This window comes from Lemur catta, chromosome 1 (assembly GCF_020740605.2).
Source record: "Lemur catta isolate mLemCat1 chromosome 1, mLemCat1.pri, whole genome shotgun sequence".
Lineage (NCBI taxonomy): Eukaryota > Metazoa > Chordata > Mammalia > Primates > Lemuridae > Lemur > Lemur catta.
Genome location: NC_059128.1, coordinates 66,650,969 through 66,667,577, shown reverse-complemented (window position 1 = coordinate 66,667,577; position 16,609 = coordinate 66,650,969). Strand labels below are relative to the sequence as shown.

Here is a 16,609-nt window from a genome sequence, read left to right as displayed (position 1 = left end):
CATTTGCTCTTAGGATAGAGAAGAACTTCCTCATGTGATTTACAAAACCCTGCATAATTTAGACTCTCACTACCGCTCCAGTCTCATTCCACAATATGCTCTTAATTTTTCTTTTTCTTCAGTACATGTCCTATTTAAATTTCTTGATAGCACCTTTTCCTCCTATATAACCCTTTCAAAGAAATTTTAGGATATTTTCTTATTCTTTTTCTTAAAATTCTTTTCTGTTCCCTCGAAAGAGTAAAAACTAGTAAATGACTACTCATTCCTGAGCACCTACTCAAAAGTCAGTAACAGAAGAAAGCTCAATGTGCTCTCTTAGAATTATGGAACTCTCTCTTTTTTAAACATGTAATTTCTCCTTTATTTCTTTGTTTAGTTAAAAGCTATCTCTCCTACTACTCTGTGTACTCTTTAAAATCAGGGACTATTATTTGCACTGCCCAGCCTTGAACCTGAGCACCAAAGTATCTTAGGCACTAGGATCATCAAATCTCCTTCTTTCTTCTTTCTATTTATTAACTTACTTAATCTACTTAATTAATTTGTTTATTTATAGACAAGGTCTTGCTCTGTTGCCTGGGCTACAGTGCCGTGGCATCATCATAGCTCACTGCAACCTCAAACTCCTGGGCTCAAACCATCCTCCTGCCTTGGCTTCCCAAAGTGCTAGGATTACAGATGTGAGTCACCATGCCCAGCCCTACTTTAAGACTCGTGAAAGAGTTATGATAATGTTGTAGTGAGAGAACACTCAAGAAAATAAGCCTGAGTTTCTCAGACTGCAGTTCATGGATCTTTGGAGGTATGTGGACAAATTACTGGAGTATAGCAGTGGTCAGAAAACTGTGGCCTAGAGGTGAAAACATCCTGCTAACTGTTTTTGTAAATAAAGTTTTATTGTAAAACAGACATGCCCATTGATTTATGCATTGCCTATGCTGCTTTCATGCTACAACAGCAGAGTTGAGTGGTTGCAACAGAGACTTCAAAGCCTGAAATATTTACTATTTGGCCTTTTATAGGAAAAAGTCTGCCAATCCTTGGTATGTAGGTATTACATGAGAATTTTTAGATTTGAAGTTTTTTGTTTGATTCCAACAAAATAAAATAATAAAGGTATATTTCTAATCATCTAGATGACTAACTTGGAAGAGTACCCTTGATTTTTTTTTCTTTCTAGAGACAGAGTCTTACTCTGTCACCCAGGCTGGACCACATCGGCACAGTCAGAGCTCACTGCAGCCTTGAACTCCTGGGAGCTCCTTTGATTTTGATGCTTTATTCATGTCATTTTTATGAAATTAAGGGCAAGTGGAATAATAGCACTCTACAAATGAAGGTGTTGAAGTTTAGGTGGAGAAATTTTTTTCAGAAAATTTTGGGTATGATATAGCACATAGTGCTACAGTTAGGCCAAACTCCAAAGAGCTGCATTATCACAGTAATCTCCATATTTCCACTGAAAGAGGATATATTGCTCACATTCATTGTTTGTATGTATCAACACGCAATTCAGTAGACATAAAAATAGCAGTAAATGCCAAATATGTATTTTTTCAGTTCTGAAGTTCTTTGATGCTTCACTAAATAAATAAAATTGTATAATGGGGACTGACATGTGTATTTTTGAACAGGAAGAGTGAAAAAAACTAGTAATCACTAATCACAATAACTCAAACAATAGTACATCAAATTCCAAATCCTTTTAATCAAGTCAGTTATTCAACTATACATGTCCATAGCTTTCTTTTAATAAGCCTGTACTAACTCTTTAGTTTCTTTCTTTGTTTTTTTTTTTTTTTTTTTGAGACAGAGTCTCACTCTGTCGCCTGGGCTAGAGTGCCGTGGCGTCAGCCTAGCTCACTGCAACCTCAAACTCCTGGGGTCAAGCGATCCTCCTGCCTCAGCCTCTCGAGTAGCTGAGACTACAGGCCCTCACCACCACACCTGGCTAATTTTTTCTATTTTTTTAGTAGAGATGGGGTCTCACTCTTGCTCAGGCCGGTCTCGAACTCCTGACTTCAAGCGATCCTCCTGCCTCGGCCTCCCAGAGTGCTAGGTTTACAGGCATGAGCCACCATGCCCAGCCCTCTTTAATTTCAATGAAAGATCATCCCTTACACTAATGTTTTAACTTGAATTTTATTGATTTTTATATTCTGTTGACGTTTTTTTTTGTTTGATTTGATAATTGTATAAAACCTAGGAGCCTAAAAATTGATACCTAATTTTATTGTTTTATATATAAAGGTACCACAGTATTTTAAAAAAATAGTACGAGAGTGGCCCTTCATAAGATCTGCCCCTTACTCGATTTTGAGAAACATTGAATGCACCTGTTATCGGGTCCCAGCTCTGCCTCTGGAAGAAGCTGGTCACAGCAGGGGCCTAAGACACATCCTCTCACATAGACTTTCCCTCATCAAAAGATATTTTACACACCAGACATATCCATTCATCCATTTATTCGCCCATTCTTCAGACACTTTTTAAGCATCTCATATGAGCTGAGAGCTTGTATGTTTTGGGAAATGAGTTACCAATACTAATAGGATTAAGTTCCTGATCTCAGGAACACCAAATGCAGCTTGAGAAACAAGACAGAAATGATTCTAATATGATGTGGTAAGGACGGTGATAGATATGCATAGAAAATATGCGGTGGGGGGATGGTGGGCACTGAGCCTGAAGAAAGAGTGAGTGCTTTCACAAGGAGGTGGTGTGTACTTTGGTTCTTAAAGAATGAACAGGAGTTATTGAGGCAAAAGGTAGGGGAGAGAAGGGAGGGCATTCTAAGAACAGGCACTCACCTCCTCATTCCAGGGAATATGCCAAGAAGAGATCTCACAATGTGCCTTTTTAATACTCTCAGGATACCCTAAAATGCCTAAACTGACTTACCTGTTGGTGTGAATAAACAGTAGATGCTGGGACTGGGGAGATTTAAGGGCATCATATTCTTTTACCTTAAAGAGGGTGATAGAGGAATTACCCATTGTCTCAGCCCCAGGTTTCACTGTGAAGTCTGCAGAGAGTGTTTGGTGCTTCCCTCCTGGAGTCCCACCCTTCACCTCAGACACCAATTCCCTTCCATGTCTGCAGCTTAAGCTCCACTGCAGGGTAAATGTCATTCGCAGGTGCACAGCAGGCTGCAGGAGCAGAGGGGGACCACCAGAGGGCACTGCTCCCGTCAGGTGGTGGCTCCACACAAATTCATCTTCCCTTTCTGAGCATCTCTCTCTTTTCTAGTCTGTGGCATGATCTTGTAGAGCAGTCTGTCCCCCTTAACACACGAGCCAGATTTGGATCAAGAAACTAGAGAAACAGCCCTCTCAGCTTTGATGTATCCCTGAACAAGACCTTCTACTGCTTCTCAGCTGGCCATGCTGTCGGCTCCCTGCTCAGGACTTGTGATCTTGTTGATATTCGGTGAGTAACACTTATTCAAAACTTCTTAGGTGTCCCATTCCTTGGTTTTAGGTTGACCTTTAACCTCTTCCAAACTGGGGACTATGATCTTACATTGCCAACATAACAAAGCCTTTACTGTTTTTAGGAGGGACCAATGGAGACTCTGTGACCCAGACAGAAGGCCCAGTTACCCTGCCTGAGGGGAAAGCTCTGACCTTGAACTGCACTTACCAGAGCAGCTATGCAGTTGTTCTTTTCTGGTATGTCCAGTTTCAAAACAAAGAGCCTGAGCTCCTCCTGAAAAGCTCATCAGAAAACCAGAAGATGGACAGCAGAGGTTTTCAGGCCAAAAATGTTAAGAGTGACAGCTCCTTCCACCTGAAGAAACCCTCAGTGCACCTGTCGGACTCGGCTGTGTACTACTGCGTGATGAGAGACACAGTGAGAGGGACTGCGGGGGAGCCCTGCACAAACCCTGAGGGGCGCAGGTGGGGCCTTAGTTTGTGCAGCCCTGAGGAGGGGGCATTATTTCCTCTTTCCGGTGTTCTATGCTGGGGGCTTCTTCCAACTACTTCCAGCTGTGATCCATTGGAGCCAAGGAAAAGTGGAGTTCTTGGATTACTCTCCAGAGAGGAACTGGTGGGGACACAGTATAAAAAGGGAGCTAAATTCTGTTTTCTAGAAATGCCTCTGTGTTTAGCCCACATATCTCTTCTTTCCCCCGATGGCATACAATCCTGAAAAGTGACATTAACTGCTACATGGCAGTTCAATTGCTCTTCACTGAAATATTTCATAACCTATTAATAAAAATTCTGAGGAAAAATAGTTCCTGGACTAATGTGTCACCTTGAATCTCATTCCTTGTGTTTAAGATTCAGACAAGGGTTGTATGTCTTGCTGAGTTTTGCCTGTACAAACTCCATGTCCAGAGACTGCTGTATTTATTCTCTCTTCACTTGGCTTCTCTTGCGTTTGCCTCAAAATGCTGCTGCATAAATAAGTTCTATGAGGGGACAGTCCTGACAAGAGATTTTCCTTATGTCACAGGCCCTGTGGTTTCAGAACAGCCCAGTCAGCAAAGGCTGTGTCCATGGTGTGTCTTGCTCACACTGTGCCAAGATACCTCCACACTGATCTTCCTGCCAACTCGGCACCTGTTTATTGTAACACCAAATAATGATCCAGATTCTGGACTTTAGGATCTGGGCTACAAGAAATCCTGGATTCTGGACATGGCTATAACTGTGGAACCTAACATATTATTTTTATCATTGCATTTATGCCCATGATCCTTCCGAAATGTGTCAAATTCAGCAGCCAAGGAAGAACTCAGGTGACTGTCTATAAAAGAAGGATGCACATAGACTCTTGTTCCCTGGGACCCCAAATAGATAAAATAATTTCATGTTTCTCCATATCAAAGGAGCACCGAACAAAAATATGAGTCCCCCACTGAAACCCTCAGAGGGTGTAGCTCACCAAGAGAAACTTTTACTAATATTCTAAAATTCTGTGAGCCTTGTGCCTTGTTTCTCTTTTATCCATCTTGCATGATTCTGTGGATTGGACAGGCACAGGAGGCAAGTTTTGCAGGACCTGAAGCTTCTTTATTTCTGGAGCTATCTTTTAGAAAACAAAATTACAAATACAAGTTTCCGGGGCCTGAGGTAAGAAAATGCCCTGAAACCAAAGCTAATTTACTTCATGGTAAATCTGCATCTGGAGTCCCATAGAGATCATCATCTTCTTTAAGACTGAAATATTATAATAGTCTCACTTTGTCCTGATGCTGGCAGGTTCCCTAAGCCCTAGTCCTCTTTCCACTGCAGCACTTGAGTCACTTTAGCTATCATTAATATGAGTATTTTCACCTCTGTATTTTTTAAATAACAGCTTTATTGATATAATGCACATACCATAAACTTCACCCTTTTTAAATGTTACAAGTAAATGGTTTTTAGGATATTGTCAGAGTGTCCAATCATTACTACTATATAATTCCAGAATATTTTCACCACCTGGCAAAGAAACTCTGTATCATCCGTCACTCCCATTCTCTTCCTCCCCCAGCTACTGGCAACCACTAATCTACTTTCTACCTCTATGGATTTGTATATTCTGGACATTTTATATAAATGGAATCATGTAACATAGGGACTTTTGTATCCGGCTTCTTTCACATAGCATAATGTTTTCAAGGTACATCCATGATACAGCATGTATCAGTACTTCACTACCTTTTGTGGCCACATAATAGTCCATTGTATGAATATATCATTAATTTCTTTATTCATTTATCAGTCGATGGACATTTGAGTTGTTTCTATTTTTCTGCTATTATAAGTAAAGCTGCTGTGAACATTCATATATACAGGCTCTGTTATTTTAAACTCTATTATATTTTGAGTTAGAAGTTTCTGGCTTTGTTTGTTTGTTTTATTTGGTATGAATATTCATTTATAGATATAAAATGAATAACTATATAAGAAAATGTCCTTTAAAAATAATGAATTATACCAAAATGAGACTTAAATTTGTATGATACATGACCAGTATTCTTAAAAATTACATGATAGAGCCATCTGGAAGTTTGTTTTTTTTAATAATACAATTGTATTCTTAGATTTCATGATTGTTACGTTTACATTTGAAGAAAAACTTAATGCAATATTACAAGCTGTGGTTTACTCAAATGACAATCATAAGAGTCTATATAAATATTGAAGCCAAAAAACTCAGTCACCATCTTCTATGTTTTTGAACCATAAATTTGCTTAGATGAATTCTTAATAGTCTGGCTATAGGAGCTTCAGTGGCTGGCTGTTATCAGGAGACATAGGAGCATTCACCACGGATATAGGGACTATGTATTTTCCAAATACAAAGAATATTTTAATGGCAAATGTGTCTGCTCGTTGAGAATATAGGACACAACATTTTATATTCTGCTATAATGTATATCTCTTTTTAAAAATTTGTTTTTATACAATTAATAAATAAAGATAAGATGTCAATATGATGTGGAAGTTGCATTGATTCTCTGATTTTTTCCCCAAGCGTGTTAAGAATTGTGTCACACTAAAGAACTCTCAGGGACAAGTTTTTCACTATGTACCTTGGGTTTGGCAATGACCAAAGACATGATCAATGAAATAATGAATTGACAAGCTAGATTTCATTAAAATTAAAAATTTCATGTACCATGGAGCACTACTCAGCCATAAAAAGGTGGTGAACTAATACCTCTTGTACTAATCTGGATAGAACTGGAGACCGTTCTTCTAAGTAAAGTATCACAAGAATGGAAAAACAAACAACACCTGTACTCACCATGAAATTGGAACGAATCGATCAACACTTATGTGCACATAAGGAAATAACATTCATCAAAAATCAAGCAGGTGGGGGAGGGAGGAGGAGATGGGTAAATTCACACCCAATGGGTATAATGCACACTATCTGGGGGATGGGCACACTTTGAGTCAAATGGTACAAAAGCAATTTATGTAACCAAAATGTTTGTACCCACATAATATTCTGAAATAAACTTTAAAAACATCATAAAACCACTTTATACCCTGTAAATATATACAACTATAATTTGTTGAGAATATGTGGAATCAACTTAGTTCATTGTCATTCTTCCTATTCATAACCTAAGTCAAGTCTGATAGCACATGGCATAAGAAAAGGTGCTCTGCATAATATGGCAACAGGAAAGTGCAAATTAAACAATGAGATACCAATACACACTCATTAGAATGGTTAAATTCCATAACACCAACAAAAACATATGCTGGCAAGGATGTGGAGCAATAGGAGCTCTCATTCATTTCTGGTGTGAATGTAAAATGTTACAGCCACTTAGAGAGACAGTTTGGCAGCTTCTTTCAAAACTAAACATACTCTTACCATTCAATCCAGCAATTGTGCTCCTTGGTATTAACTCAAAGCAGTTGAAAACTTATGTCCACACAAAAACCTACAAAAGGATATTTATACCAGCTTTGTTCATGATTTCCAGAACTTTAAAGCAGCTAAGATGCCTATCGGTAGGTAAATGGAAACATAAACTGTGGTATGAGACAATGGAATATATTCAGTGCTGAAAATAATTGAGCTATGGGGGCAATCTTTGGAGGAGAGTGGAGAAAAAGGTGCAAGATAGTAAGAGACTCTGGAGTACATACTGGGTAAAGAAAAAAAGAAGTGTTGCTATAGTTTTAAGTCTGACCTTTGTTAATGTCCCTTAAGAAACATAAATAAATTTTAAACTATGTTTTAAAAATCATCTGGGCAGAGTAGTTCATCCTTGCACTCCCAGTACTTTGGGAGGCTGAGGCAGGAGGATCAATCCAGCCCAGGAATTTGAGGTCACAGTGAGCTATAATTGCACCATTGTATTCCAGCCTGGGCAACAAAGCAAGATCTGTCTCAAAACAAAAAACAAACAGACAAAAAAAAAAAAAGAGCTATGAAGCCATGAAAAGACCTGAGGAAACATTAAATGAATATTACTAAGTGAAAGAAATTAATCTGAAAAGACTTTATTACTGTATGATTCCAACCACATGACATTGTAGAAATGGCAAAACTATGGAGACAGAAAAAGGATCAGTGGTTGCCAAAGGTTAGGGAGCAGTAAGGGATGAACAGGCAGAGCATAGAAGAGTTTTAGAGCAGAGAAACTGTATGATAAAATCGGTATGACACTATAAAGGTGGATACATGTTATTATACATTTGAATAAACCGATAGACTGTACAACAAACACCAAGAGTGAACCCTAATGACTCAAAGTGATAATGATGTGTCAATGTAGGTTCATCAGTTATAACAAATATATCACTCTGGTACAGGACGTTGATAATGGAGGGGCTATGTCTGTGTGGGGGCAGGGACTGTATGGGAAATTTCTGAATCTTCTGCTCAATTGCTCAATTTCATTGTGAACCTAAAATTGTTCTAAAAAATAAAGTCCATAGAAAAAAAGACCATGATGATATCCCTACATCTAGTGTTACAGATACTGAATTATGAAGAACGATGATACAAAATTTTTATAAACTTGGTCTTATTATAAATACATGACCTCTCATGGAGCTGTATGTAAAGGGGTAAAACCCAAGTCCCAATATCTTAAAGCTACAAAGAATTTACAGACTGTGATGCAAGGAACAAATGCTAATGTAGTTGAACTCTGCTGGTATTTTTATTAGGATTTCTATTATTTTTGATAATGCTCTGGTTACAAATTGTATATTTTTGTGTTTTCCCCTATCCTGATTTCCACCATAATTAACGTGTGTGATTTGGAAGAGCAGAAGGATTTTCAGGAATGTACATATTGAGTTATAGCAGAAATTCCTGTCTTGGGGAACTGAGTAGAATTTTTGGAATATATTTTTGTTTACACACAAGCACACATACAGAAGATGTGTGTGCGAATATACATATATGTATTTTTCCCTGTTGTTATGTGACATGGCACACACTTGACAGATTTTGTGATTCTAGAGGTATGTTATGAAATCATTCATTAACAATAAAATATTTCTCATGAAACTTTTGTTGGATTCCACAACTGGCAGGGCAGGAACAAAGATTGAGACTAAAATTTTTGCCTTTCTGTTAGAGAGTCAAAACTCTGATTACTTTTCACTTCAATTCTATCTAGAGAAAAGGAAGCATATATAAAAGGTGCATAACTGTGTTAACCCGTGTATTGACTATAGCTCATAATAAATTGTAAGTGGCATATTTTCCATCAAAGATGAATTAACTGAACATGATTTGATTTTACTGCTGTTTATTTCAAGTCCAGTAGATATAGGCACTCAGGATAACCCAGCATCTCCCACCTACGCAGGAAGCATGTGACAAGACACAGTCAAACTTGTCCTATATCTGCTAGCTGTATTTCCTGTATGGGGCAGAAGCACCATACAGCCCAGTAACTTTGCTTCGATAGAGTTCAGGTTGCAGAATTAAGATCTGGATTGGAAGCAGAACATAGAACACTTCACTCACGGTAAAAGCTGCCAATATGCTATTCGCCAGCCTGCTGAGGGCAGTCATAGCCTCCATCTGTCTTGGTAAGGATGACCACAAGCACAGGACTCAGGCTGCCGTCAGCTCTGACTGATGTGGGGAGAGGCAGAACACTGTAGTCTAATGATGCTTAGAAAGGAGGGATAATGGGCAATACAATGGGAGCACAGGTCCTAAGCCACTTTGTCCCTTATATCCCCAGGGTTACAAAAAAGGGATCAGTCTATCTCTTTCCTCTTTCCTACAGGACCCAGCACGGCCCAGAAGGTAACTCAAGCTCCGCCTGAAATTTCTGTGGCAGAGAAGGAGGGTGTGACCTTGGACTGTGTGTATGACACCAGTGATCCAACTTATTACTTATTCTGGTACAAACAACCACCAAGTGGAGAAATGATTTTCCTTATTCGTCAAGACTCCTTTAATGAGAAAAATGAAACAAAAGATCGGTATTTTCTGAACTTCCAGAAATCCACCAGTTCCATCAGCCTCACCATCACAGCCTCAGAGCTCACGGATTCAGCTGTGTATTTCTGTGCTCTGAGTGAAGCCACAGTGAGACGGGTGCCGGCAGGAGCCCTACAAAAACCTCAAGAGATAGGGCCCCTGGGGAGAGACTCCATCACAGACAGGAAGAAGCAGGGGCTGTGTCAGCACACATGGGGATTTGGCTAGGAAATCTTAGTTCAATTCATATACAATGCTTAGATATGCCATTTAGCAGAAGTATATATATCTTCTTTAAAATAGATTGAGATAGAATATATACCACATATTTTTATATCACATATAAAAATTATAAAACAAAAGGGGCAATAACAAAATATATTAATCTCATGTTGGTTTTATTGAAATGGGAAAACTATTGAATTATCTTCAGACCAAAGGAGTGATTCCACTGATGAGCTGTCAAATTTTTATAATCATTCATACAATCATGCATTCATTATTATGTAGAATGCTTTAGTTCACTTGTAAATGCTTTTTATTGATTTTTCTGAAAAATAGTATCATTATTCAATGAAGTAGAATAAATTATTTAATTTAGACCTCCTTCCATAATCATACTAACAGCCTATTTATTATATAGCAGAATAGATGTGAAATGTTCCTCAAATTTTCTCTCTCTGGCTCTTCTCCTTTTGTGATGTAATTCTGATTTTTTAAAAACATCTAAATATTTTACTCTCAGTTAGAGGCTGCCTACAGAGGGAGATGGTTAAGGTGGAAATTTGTCCTAACCTATGAAGTCTGTTGCCTTTATCTTTTGTCCTCTGAGTTCTGGCCAGTTTGAAGCTCAGAAGTGGTCAGGGTCAGACTGACAGCTGCTATGACAACCAACACCCAGATGGTTTTGTCCCATGTCTACTTCCTGTCTGAACAAATTTTTTTCTCAGATGTTACATCAGGTGCTCGGGAGCAGGGGTTTTTATTTCTTTTGCTCCACATAACTCTGAATTAATTATCACCATTTAAAAAATCAGGCATCACACTAAAAACTATTGTAGGTTTCTAGCTTACCTATAAAAATGGGAAGACCTAGAACACTAGATTCTCTGGGGTAGAGGTCAAAAGTTCTGTTTGAACAAATAATGACTTTGATCTATATTCATTTTGTTTATAAAATGTATTCACATTTACCATTCATTTCATAGTATGAATTAATTTAATAGTAAAATTTTAAATAGTTATAAGATATAAACTAATCCTCAAGACAAACAAATCTAAATTAACATTTCATGAAATTATACATGTTTTCCCTTCATGATTTCGTGTATCACAATATGTATCCCAGTTTGAGAGACTTAAGTATAATTTATTCATTAATTCAAAAGATATTTAGTATCTGTAGTAAGCACTGAGGAAATGTTAGTTAAGGCAGATATAATTTCTGCCTTTATAGAGGTCATGTTACAGTGGGCTGTAGTGGTATACAGTATAGAACACTAAACTGAAATTTACACAAACGAGCTCTGTGATCTTTAAGGAAATAGTAACTCTTCTGAACCTCATTTAGGGTTTTCTGTTTTCTCATTTGTGAAATGTAGAGCTTTAATTAGCAGTTGATGAATAGTCTTTTCCAAAATTTTACTTGCATCACAAGAGCACTTAATCCACTGCCTTTTTGAGTTCCTAATACTTATTAGCTACCCCTCTCTATTTGGTAAAGGTCAATTTGTTGTTATAGAAATTTGCATGGTGCTCCACACATTGCATGATAATGTGCAAGTATTATCAACAAGCCAAAGGAAGCAGGCAGAGAGAAGAGTGACTTGTGACATCATTTAATTTCAATACACAGAAGCTACCATAGCTAGGCATGAGAGGGAGAAGGAGAGAAAGAGAGAGAGAAGGAAGAAGAAGGACGGAGAGGAGAGAGAGAGAAGGAGAGAGGAAAAGAAGAAGAGAGGAAAGGGAGAAGGAGAAAGGGAATGACTAAGTACTAATTCAGAAGAAAAATATTTTTATTTGAATTTGATGTTATGGTTTCTTTCACAAGGCATTCGATAACACTTTCTTTCTGTAGCTTGGGAGAATCAGGAAAAGTAGAAGATGCCAACTGGACAAGCATGAGGTCATACTGAACTTTGACTAGCTGGCTGGACCTCCAGAGGACACAGCTCCTCTGTGAAGTTCTAAGGCAGGATGAGAGACAGATTTTCTAATCATAGGAATGCCAAATGTCCCTTGTAAAATGAAGATAATTTGTTGAGCCTAGGAAATATTGATTTATAGAAATGCCCCATAAATTTTTAGAAACAGAAATGATTTCGGAAGTCTTGCAAGGCTTTGCCCTAAAGGAAAATGTAAATGTGTTAGTTCACATATCAAAAGCTGCCTTGCCTCAGGAGAGCATCTCAATGGTCAGTAGCAGCTGCTTTCCAAGGCGACACTACAATCTGGGCAGGTCTTGCCTAGAGCCACGGGATGCAGGAGCTGATCAACAAAGACAGGTCACTGGAGATGAGAGCTGATCATAAGATATGCTGCCCGAGCCAGGCCCAGATGGAACCATGCGGTTAAAGTAAATAGCATAAGAGACAGCTCATGCTTGACTTCTGAAATCTATGTCCTAATACACAATAACCAGAGCCACAATGTCTCTGTTTTTGCTAAAGTAATAGCCTTATCATAAAACTTAGAAGTTTGCCCCAAGAAAATTTTATAACTCATTGTTCACCTAGATAAAGTTAGTTAAAGGATCTGAAGTAGCCTTTTAGAAGACTTTGACCCTAAACCAAACTACCTATCATTATGTAAATCCCGTTGCCCTTGGCAACCGAGAACCTGTATCTGCCCTATAAGTATCTGTGTAAAACTTGAGTCTGGGTTGCATTTCCATGGGAAGAGATGTAACTTTCTGGGCACCCTGCTTTATCTATCTTCATAAATCTTTACTTTATAAACTATATCTTTGGCTCTGTGTATTATTTTTGTTTCTGTTTCCTACTATTTTTTCATCCTTTGCGACGACTCCTGTCTGAGGGACCTGAACTTTTGCAGGGAGCGTAGCTAACTCCCCGCACTCCTCACTTTGCTGCTTATTAATAAAAATATGGATGTATCAATATTGGGTCACTAATCTGTACTCTGCTTAAAATTTTCCAATTGCACAGAATGTCCTTTCTCCATCTCTGCAGGCTAAACTTCTGTCTAAACCTCCCGTGACCATCATTTCTGGAAGGAAAATGGGGAGCACAGCAGGTGAAAAAAGATATCTGTTTTGCTTCTTGTTAGTTAGGAGATGTGGCCTAGATACTGAATTATTGGCACTTCATAATTTACAAGCACAACTATTAAAATGTAGAGTGGTCCTGGAGAATGTAGAGTAACCATCTTTATCTTACATGACCTAGCTCTCCTGACACTAACATAAACTGCAATCTTTCCTCCTCTGAACTTCCCAATCACCCTTTTTTGTTGTTGTTATTGTTTTTGAGACAGAGTCTTGCTCTGTCAACCTGCCTAGAGTGCAGTGGCATCATCATAGCTCACTGCAACCTCAAACTCCTGGGCTCAACAAATCCTCCTGCCTCAGCCTCCTGAATAGCTGGAACTACTGGCACACACCACTACACCAAATTAATTTTTATTCTATTTTTGGTGGAGATGGGGCTGGTCTTGCTCAGGCTGGTCTCAAATTGCTGACCTCAAGCAATCCTCCCACCTCAGCCTCCCAGAGTGCTAGGATTATAAGCGTGAGCCATTGCACCTGGCCCCAATCACTCTTTAACTTTTATTGCTACTTACCACTTGATACTTTGCAATATGGTTCTGAAAATTTATATCTGTAACTGTACCATGAACAGAATGGTTTAAATGAAAAGGACAATACCAAATGCTGACAAGAACATGGAGCAACAGGAATTCCCATATACAGCTGGAAGGAATGTGAACTGGTATAATTTGAAAAACAACTGGCAATGTCTACTAAAGCTAAACATATGCATTCCCTATGGTCCAGCAATTCCACTTCTATGTATATGCCCAACAAAAAAGTTACGTATATTCATTAATGAAACATGTACAAGAATAAGGACATTTGTTAAATCAGTAATTATAGGACCCTAAAACTAGAAAACAACTCAGAGTCCATCAGCAGTTTCAAGGATAAATGAATTATGATAATCAAATACTACACAGCAATGAGATTGAATAAATTCTCTATATACTCAATGTAGAACAAATGACACAAATATTACTCGGTAAAAAATGTCAGACACAAAAGAAGTTTAAAAAAGGCAGAACTAATCTATGAAGTTGTAAATCAGAAGAGTACAGTTAGGGATTATCTTTAGGGGAGATAGTGACTGGGAGATAGTACAAGGGAGGCTTCTGGGATGTTGGTAACACTCTGTTTCTCAATCTGAGTGCCACTGACATGGGTGAGTTCACTTCATGAAAACTCACCAAGGTTTACACTTAAGTTTTTTGCACTTTTATGAATGTATATTATACATCAATAAAGTTTAAAAGATAAACTTTATCCACCCTCTTGACTAAATTCTGAGAACACAATTCTTATTCAATCCCTTTTCATGTTCTCATTGCCCTTCACACTAGCCCTCATTTAACAGATGCTTAATAAGTTTTCATTCAACAAAGGACTCCTCTACTTTTGATACATACTTGCAAAGATGCTGTGCTCCCAGGTCCAAGGATCCAATATGTTACTAGGTGGACTTGAACTGCCCTCTGTATCCTGCTGATTACTCCTCCCAGTTCAGATCCTCAGCATTTCACAGCCTTTCAACCAGCCCCCTTCTCCCAGGATCTCCTCCCCATAATTGCCCCATAACCTAAGAATGATTTATTTTTTTTAAAAAACATACAGCATCAATCACATCAGTTCCCTGTTTAACAACCTTCAGTGACCATCCTTTGCCTATGGAAGTAAGGTTAAAGTGCTTGGTGCAGCTCTTGATGGCCTCTACAATTTTGACATGAACTTGCTGCTTCATCAGATTAAGTCTAATTCAAGAATGACGCTGGGACACATTCACTGTCCTACACAGCTCTGCTTATAGTCCTTTGCTCCCGTCACTGCACCTGTCTGACTGTTTGCCGTCATTCTTCCTCCCAATCCTAGAGACTATCTCAGATCATTATTGCCTCATGAAGAATTTCCTGGTCACCTCAGCCCACAGGGATCTCTCTCTTCTGATATAATACCCAATGACTTTTTAGAATATATTTTAACTGTACCACTTAATTGTACAATGCACTTTCATAAGTGTTAAAAACATATTCACTCCTTATAATAACATTGTGAACAAGGCAAGGTATAGAGAATTAATTTCATTTTGTAGATTTAAAAAACTGAGGTTCAGAGGCCGGGCGCGGTGCCTCACACCTGTAATCCTAGCACTCTGGGAGGCCGAGGCGGGTAGATCACTCGAGGTCAGGAGTTCGAGACCAGCCTGAGCAAGACCCCATCTCTACTAAAAATAGAAATAAAAATTATCTGGACAACTAAAAATATATGCAGAAAAAATTAGCTGAGCATGGTGGCGCATGCCTGTAGTCCCAGCTACTCGGGGAGGCTGAGGCAGGAGGATTGCTTAAGTCCAGGAGTTTGAGGTTGCTGTGAGCTACGCTGACACCACGGCACTCACTCTAGCCAGGGCCACAAAGTGACACTCTGTCTCAAAAAAAAAAAAAAAACGAAAAAAACCCTGAGGTTCAGAGAGGTGAAGTGACTTGAACTGGTGTACTCAGTGAAGGGTAAAGCCCACTCTTCTCATCCAAGCTCTCTATGCCAAATTACCTGGATAGGACTTTATATATTATCACCCCCAAGAACTTATACATTTTTGAAATGTGCTTACACTTTTATATCTCTCACAACACTGGAAAAGTCACTTAGGGGACTCTGTAGAGTAGAGTAATTTTATTTCAACATTGTCTCCACCCAGCTCAAGGACTGACAAGGTACACTGCATCTGCTCTATAGGACTTCTGTAGCAAAAACGGAATTGTTGAAACAGTCACTGGATCTCCAAATTATTTGGCTTTTGAGGGTAAGGAGGAGACAAGAAGAAGACCCCTTTCAAGATCAGGGCAGCCTTAATTTTACGTTTATATCCTAGGCTCCATATTGAAAAAAAGTTTCAAAGGAGGCTATCAGAGGTAGTAGCAATGGGCTTCAAGGACCATAATTTAATCATAATGAAATACGTTTCAAATTGATCAAATTCCAGAAACCACCCATTGAGTAATTCAACTTGCAAGCAAAATGGAGAATTTTTTGATTTTGAGAATCAGGTTAATAGAATTTAAAATATATTAATATAAAACTTAATTTTCCTTATTCCCCAAACTATATGATACTAACCCTTTCTGAAAGGTAGTCAGAGAACTAATGTGATAAGATGGAGAGAATGTAGAACAAACCAGGTGGGTGTCTGGACACCCAAACCTGAAAGTAAATAATACCTTCTACTGCAACATTCTTGATTTCCACACACTAGGTCTTAGACACCTGAGCATTGGAGGTTAAACATTGAGATATGAGGAATAAGAGAGGGAGAGGGAGACGCAAGGATAAAAATAAATCTGAGCCAGGTGCGGTGACTCACACCTGTAATCCTAGCACTCTGGAAGGCTGAGGCAGGAGGATTGCTTGAGGTCAGGAGTTCAAGAC

The 16,609-nt window shown here is 38.6% G+C and overlaps 2 gene segments (V, D, J or C); both read left to right on the top strand.

The window, feature by feature from the left end:
• Positions 1 to 16,609, top strand: part of LOC123620673 — a 477,715-nt gene that overhangs the window by 24,919 nt on the left and 436,187 nt on the right.
• On the top strand, positions 3,268 to 4,212 carry LOC123620690. The segment is given in 2 exon segments: positions 3,268 to 3,432; positions 3,560 to 4,212. Coding segments are annotated over 2 exon segments (642 nt in total).